This window comes from Aplysia californica, unplaced genomic scaffold (genome assembly GCF_000002075.1).
Source record: "Aplysia californica isolate F4 #8 unplaced genomic scaffold, AplCal3.0 scaffold02217, whole genome shotgun sequence".
In the NCBI taxonomy this organism is placed as follows: Eukaryota; Metazoa; Mollusca; class Gastropoda; order Aplysiida; family Aplysiidae; genus Aplysia; species Aplysia californica.
Window position 1 is genome coordinate 2,501 of NW_004799487.1, and position 7,252 is coordinate 9,752.

General features: G+C 40.7%; 1 protein-coding gene across 1 annotated transcript; it reads left to right on the top strand.

Annotated features, from left to right (window-relative positions):
- Positions 1–3,092: 3,092 nt before the first annotated feature.
- On the top strand, positions 3,093–6,988 carry LOC101847703 (serine/threonine-protein kinase Aurora-3-like). The gene is made up of 2 exons (XM_013091123.2): positions 3,093–3,164; positions 5,975–6,988. The coding sequence occupies exons 1-2, from the start codon at positions 3,093–3,095 to the stop codon at positions 6,986–6,988; spliced, it is 1,086 nt and encodes a 361-aa protein (XP_012946577.2).
- The last annotated feature ends 264 nt before the right edge of the window (positions 6,989–7,252 follow it).

Sequence of the window (7,252 nt, forward strand, 5' to 3'; positions counted from 1 at the left end):
ATTATTAGTAGTATTATAATAATAATAATAATTATTATTATTATCATTATTATATTATTATTATTATTATTATTATTATTATTATTATTATTATTATTATTATTATTATTATTATTATTATTATTATTATTATTATTATTATTATTATTATTATTATTATTATTATTATTATTATTATTATTGGGTGGTTAATCGGGTGCTCTGGTGTGGTTTGCTTCTTCTTTCCTATCGAACATCTATATTCGTTATCGCCCCTTCTTTTTTTCTATTTGTTACTCTCTTGTAACACCTCTAATCTTCTGGCGCTTATATGAGCTTTTGCAGTTGCGACCGCCGTTAAACCTTTACTTAAACAATAACTATTATCACTATTATTATTATTATTATTATTATTATTATTATTAGTAGTAGTAGTATCACTATTATTATTATTATTATTATTATTATTATTATTAGTAGTAGTAGTAGTAGTAGTAGTAGTAGTAGTAGTAGTAGTAGTAGTAGCAGTAGTAGTAGCAGCAGTAGCAGCAGCAGCAGCAGCAGTAGCAGCAGCAGCAGTAGCAGCAGCAGCAGTAGCAGCAGTAGCAGCAGTAGTAGTAGTAGTAGTAGTAGTAGTAGTAGTAGTAGTAGTAGTAGTAGTAGTAGTAGTAGTAGTAGTAGTAATAGTAGTAGTAGTAGTAGTAGTAGTAGTAGTATTAGTAGTAGTAGTAGTAGTAGTTGCACACAGCTACCTGTGTCTGCGATAGCCAAGAGCAAACAAAGTGTGAGTCTTGACGGTTTGGTCCACGAGGTAGACGTTTCATTATTTTGGATTTTGGTTCAGTTGAAAAGAAGACAACATTCCTTTTCAATTAATAATGATATATGTGGGCATCCGAGGAAACGAGCAGGTAAACGACCTGGCGAAGAAATCCTCATCCCTACTGTTGTGATCAACGACGAACACTCTCCCACAGACTGACTTTAAAAAATAAAGTAAAAAAATACACTCCAGTTTGTGGGAGAGCCACTGGAAAAAAACAGGAAAATAACATACTCTATAATATAAAACCCAAACTGGGACCGTGAAATCCTTCGGACCTCTCCAGAAGAGACAAAGTCATTTTTACTCGATTGCACATCGGACACACGGCCCTGACCCACAAATTTTAACACCTCCTTCCCTACAGGGAGATGAGAAGCCGTTCTGTTTCGGATGCGACTCAGATTTTACCATTAGACACATCTTAACCGAATGTCTAGACTTTGGAGAAATCCGAAGGAAACACTTTAAATGCAAAAAAATTGCCGGACATTTTTTCCGTCCCAACAGAAATTTGGATTTTATGAAGGCCATTGACTTTATGGAAAATTGTAGTATATATGACCTTATGCAGTTTCGAACGCCGTAAAACCCCGTACAAAACTAAAACTAAACTAAGCTCAACCCTGTTTAAGTGCCGGCTCTGAGCGCTTCACAATAAAACAATAAACATATTATTATAATTAGTACATTGTGGTCTGACCAAAAGAATATGTCTGCGCACCAAGATTCGACTCTTTAACTCCATTGTCAAGTCTATGAGCCTCAAGGGCTGCGAAACTCGAAAGGCAACAAAGAAGGTAGGCTTACTGAATAAAGTTCAGACTTTCATCAACATATTTGTGAGGAGTATCAGAAAAATTAAGTCGCAGGAGAGAATAAAAAATGAAGAGCTGTGGGAAAGGGCTGGACAAGAGGACCTAGAAGTAGAAATAGGACTTTAAAAATGGTAATGAATGGGACACACCTTCAGAAAGCCCAGCGGAAACAACAAAATAGTCGCTACAGTGGAACTCACAGACAGCACGAAGCAGGGGTAGGCCACGGGAAACATGGAGGACATGTGTGAAAATGGACACCAGAGTTGAGGCTCACTTGGAACTAGCTTAGGAGGATGACCCAGGGCAGAAATAAATGGAAAGAGCTTGTATGTGGCCAGGGGTGGAAGTCATTGATGATATATCTATTTCTTCCTCTTTCTATACACTGTCCATCTCTCTCTCTCTCTCTCTCTCTCTCTCAGATGCCTATGAAGTACCTCCACTTTAAAAAATGTATATAAAAAACACCCCCAAAAAATTAACAACAAGCAAACAAAAATTAAAAACAACAAGTCCCTTAAAAATAGATAAAAATTAAATGAAATGGAATAATAAAAAGCTAAAGGAGAGAGAGAGAGAGAGAGAGAGAGAGAGAGAGAGAGAGAGAGAGAGAGAGAGAGAGAGAGAGAGAGAGAGAGAGAGAGAGAGAGAGAGAGAGAGAGAGAGAGAGAGAGAGAATAAAAGTCAGTATATTGAGACCTTTTTTTCACTCTATTCTTGTCATTCAGAGAAATTCTCTTGATTTGATAAAGTTTCTTTTCAACAAAACGACTAGTATTGTGATAAAGGCTTGCCTATATCAAACCACCTCCACCACTCCTAGCGGTCACCCATTGTCCAGTTTTCACACCTGAGCCGGTTGCGTCGACGACTCACAAAATTTAACGGACATTGCTGATGATTAAAAAGCTGGCTTGTCATATCCGTATACACACCGGCCTTTTGTAGATGTTCTGTTTTGATAAGTATTCTATGAAACGATTGAACCAATGGCCCCGAGGGAGCCAGGAGACTCCTAACAGGGTAGGGCGGACAATAGAGATGATGATGACTGGCTTGCCTTGGCTTGTTTTTGTTAAAGATTTTGAATTCTGATGACGGTCATTGACATTTTTCAAAGCCATTTGATTGGGCTGTCTGCTACTAAGGCCACTAAGGGTGCCTATGGTATCCCCTCCATATATAAGGGCCCGATCTGAAATTTTCTTCCTATTCGATTTCACTTCTCAGTGAGGTTACAGCTCTTGACATTGCGATCTTGTGTTCGACATTGCCCACGTTTTCCAAAGTGCACATCTCGGACTTCAGAATCAGTTGTCTTTTTTCTGCTTTTTGGCTTACGTATTTTCGTTAGTGCACTGTGCTCTGTGCTGTTTGTGAGATTCAAAGACTTGAGAAACGTTTCCGAAAAATCTACCTCTTTGTGGATTTCCCTGGCGTTTTGTGCGGCTGTTTACCATCTAGCAACCATGCCTGTGTTGAAGGAAGCCAAGTACAGAGTCCTGAACAAAGACGCGTTGGAGATTTTGGACATGGAACAGGTACGTTGTCTTAGACACTTTCTTACTTTTGTTTGGGGTTTGAATACATTGTTTCGCTAATTAAACTTTGAGTATTTCGCTTATAACGATATGAGAAAATGCGTTGCAGCTCTTTGCTATTGTATGTATAAAACGTTGTATTGAATTGACGATGCTTTTTGAACTTTTTGAAAGATGTAATAATTGCCTCAAAATGAAGGACAATATATATCTCTCTCTCTCTCTCTCTCTCTCTCTTTCTTTCTTTCTTTCTTTCTCTCTCTCTCTTTCTCTCTTTCACTCTATCTCTCTCTTTCTCTCTCTCTATTTATCTCATTCTCTCCCTCCCCCTCTCTCTCTATCTCCCTCTCTCTCCCCTTCTCTTTCTCTCTCTCTCTGCCTCTCTCTCTCTCCCTCTCTTTCTTTCTCTTTCTTTCTCTCTCTCTCTCCCCCCCCTCTCTCTCTCTCCCTCTCTCTCCCCCTCTCTCCCTCCCTCTCTCTCTCCCTCTCTCTCTCCCTCTCTCTTCCCCTCTCTTTCTTTCTCTCTCTTATTCTATCTCTCTCTTTCTCTCTCTTTTAATCTCATTCTCTCCTTCCCTCTCTCTCTCTCTCTCTATCTCTCTCTCTCTCCCCTTCTCTTTCTCTCTCTCTCCCTCTCTCTCCCTCTCTCTTCTCCTCTCTTTCTTTTTTCTCTCTTACTCTCTCTCTCCTCTCTCTCTCCCCCTTCTGCCCCCCTCTCTTTCTCTCTCGCTCTCTCCCTTCTGTCTATCTCTGTGTTTGTGTTTCATCTTTGAAATGAAATAAATCAGAACAATATCACGCTAATAAATTTTGTGGTCTACGAATACTTTTACTTTTCTTATATTCATCAAGTGTTTCAAGTAAGTCACGCTTGATAAATGGACCTAATATATAGTATGCTATTTTTATTCCTAACGGAATTTCGTTCAAATCAGAATCCAACACAATCAATTGTTCCATACAATCAGTTAATCGACATATGTAAGTGTCCACATAAATTATTTTCATGAACAATAGTTGAAGATCAGACAGAAATATCAGAGTATGTGAAGGTTGCAACGTATAGTAGACTTCTAACTATAACATTAACCCATTGATACTTCCACGGATATAGTTGATACTAACCCTGCTTAAAACACTTATAAACTCACGCACACACACACACACACACACACACACACACACACACACACACACACACAAACACACACACACTCACACACACATATATATATAATCTAAAAGACCTGGTTAACAGACTGCCATTACCACACACATATCAGTTGCTTTGTGTGGTCTACCAAGGTGAGCCTATGTTAATTAAATAACTTTGAGCGCTACCCTTTTTTCAACACAACTTTTGTTCATCCAGTTGGTTTGATGACCATGAGCTGTGTGTGTGTGAGAGAGAGAAAGAGAGAGAGAGAGAGAGAGAGAGAGAGAGAGAGAGAGAGAGAGAGAGAGAGAGAGAGAGAGAGAGAGAGAGAGAGAGAGAGAGAGAGAGAATCCACAACCGTCTCCGATAGGACTAACCTAGAGTTACAGAGGGGTGAGGTGTGGGGTAAAAACTGTCCCATGATAACAAACAACCTCAAAGATATCTCGGGAAATTCTTGCTCAGATTCAGTCTGAGCTCCTGACTCCGGTAACCAGTGTTTTAGCGACTACCACATTCAAGCAGGATTTATGTACTTATGAAAATCACTATTCCGTTATAGAAGAAATATGCAGTACTCGTATCAATGTTGCTTCTTCTATGTCTACAGCCTAGCAAAACTGCACCATCCGTGCTGCTTCTAGTTCGTCCGTCAAAACACAAAATGCGATAAATAAGTTGCAAATGTAATAATTCTGTCATGATTTTTTAAAGTGCAATATGCAATGTTTTATTTTTATTTTTATTTTTTTACAGGAGGGCCAAATAAACTAAATGTCGTTACTAAGAAAAACAAATTCTTTGCAAACATCATTTTTAAGAATACATTTTTGACGATAACTTCCTTCTTATCTAAAACGCGAATGTTGTGTTCTTGTTTGTGACGATGTAGCCGGTGTCTCTCATCTTAAACGACATGGTAAACTTTACAACAAAACAAAACAAACAACGCCCCTTGGACACTTAGGCACAATATTCTTGTAAAGATGAATAATGCTTCTTAGTTGTTAAGCTGTGAGAAATCTACATAACATCATTTTACTCACCAAAAGGGAAAACAAATCATTAAAAACAAACCCATTTTCTTCATGTCGCTAGTGTTGAATGTTGTATCAGTACACAGTTGTTGTGCGTGCAGACGGGTCATCAGGCAATGTTAGGGATTTTTTTAAATGTAGGCGTTTTAATACAGCTGTGGACACAATTAAGATTCATTAGGAGGCGGGCTTCTGACCCTGCCTACCAGGACGAATCCAGGCTGAGAGGGATACAACATCCCATCCCAGCAGAAAGACCGAGATTCTCGATAACTATTCTCCTCTCTAGGGAATTGAACTCGGATATCATGTGTGGGATAACTGCGCGGCTAACCGCTACACCGTAGACATGTTAGGTATTGACGTTAAGAAATGTAGCTAGTTCATGAATTCGTATATACATAGTATTTAGAAGTATTGATGTGTCTTTCTGATTTATCATGAAATGTAAACAAAGGCCCTTACTCTTTTTTAAAATCTCGTTTATTTTTTGTTTCATTTACTCAGACTTTTTTTTTTCGTTCACCCATTTCATATTTTATCTTGTCACAACAATTTTCTCATTTTGCTTCCAATCATTTCACTAATCTTGATTTCTCCTTTCTTTTCTATTTCAGATGGAACTTCTGGCCGACAGAGGCAACTCGGAGGTGATCGTAGCGGCGAGAGTTCGACAACCGAAGGTGAAAAGGGTTCTGAAGAAGTTCTTGTTGTTTGAGGATGACGACGATACCTCGAGGATGTGGAAACGGTCCTCCTTTGAACACGAGCTGTCCTTCTTGCAATCCCTGGAGCACCATAACATCGTCAGGGTGTTGGCTGCTTTTCAGTGCCCGTCCTATTTGGGCTTTGCGATGGGGTATCATCCCACGGATCTTTCCCATGGACTGCTTGACGTGACCTACTTCGAGGCGGAATCCTACACAAGTCAGCTCACGAACGTCATGTGCTACTTGCACCGTCAGCGCATCATCCACGGAGATCTCAAGCTAGGGAACGTTCTCCTAGACAGAGCCGGCAGGGTCAAACTCTGTGACTTCGGTCACTCTCAGGTCATTCTCGAGGATACAGACAAGCCCGACGGGTGGGGAGGCACCAACGGTTATCAGCCACCAGAGTTATACGACAGCCAAGTTCACAACGCCTTCAAGATGGATAACTACTCCCTGGGCATCTTGCTGTGGGCTTTGTTCTTCGGGACTGCTCCTCGCGACAACATTGACTATCTGAAAGAAGTGGACAACGGTTCGTTTCTCAAGCCACAACATAAGCACTGTCTTCAGCGGCTTCTGGCTCTATCCCCGACACACCGAGCATACATTTGGGAGATTGCTAGGATTCTCAAGGACCAGGACACATCAGAACGTTATGTGAGTAAGGGCTCTGTGTGTTCTCTGAGCTCCGAGAGTTCTTCGGACTCTGCTCAAGCGAATCAGTCATCTCCAGACAACGGTTCTTCTGTAACGGAACGTCCAGAGAGTGCGGCCGTGTGGAACCAGTTCCTTGCCCCACCACCCCCACACCCCCAGGCCACATCCTGCTACCTTCTTCCTCAAACGGCATATCCTGACAGTGGAGACGTCCCAACCAACTTGGCTCCGACTTGGCCGCCTCTCCACCAAGACCTTTGAAATGTACAACTCAGCAATTTTTGCACATTCTCTCCAACACCTTCCGGATGTTGCTTCAGTCTAAGCGGCCATCTCCAGGCAACATTTTTCCTGACAAGAATTCTCAACTTGACGCAGCTGTGTGCGTGTGTGTGTGTGTGTGTGTGTGTGTGTGTGTGTGTATGTGTGTGTGTGTGTCTATGTGTGTGTGAGTGTGTCTGTGTGTGTGTGTGTGTGTGTGTGTGTGTCTATATGTGTGTGTGTGTGTGTCTGTGTGTGTGTGTG

Bases quoted from the DNA above. Each gene is read 5' to 3' on its own strand.
- LOC101847703 (XM_013091123.2), top strand. From the start codon at position 3,093: ATGCCTGTGTTGAAGGAAGCCAAGTACAGAGTCCTGAACAAAGACGCG. The intron at 3,165-5,974 runs GTACGTTGTCTT...TTTCTATTTCAG, and splicing joins AGATTTTGGACATGGAACAG to ATGGAACTTCTGGCCGACAG.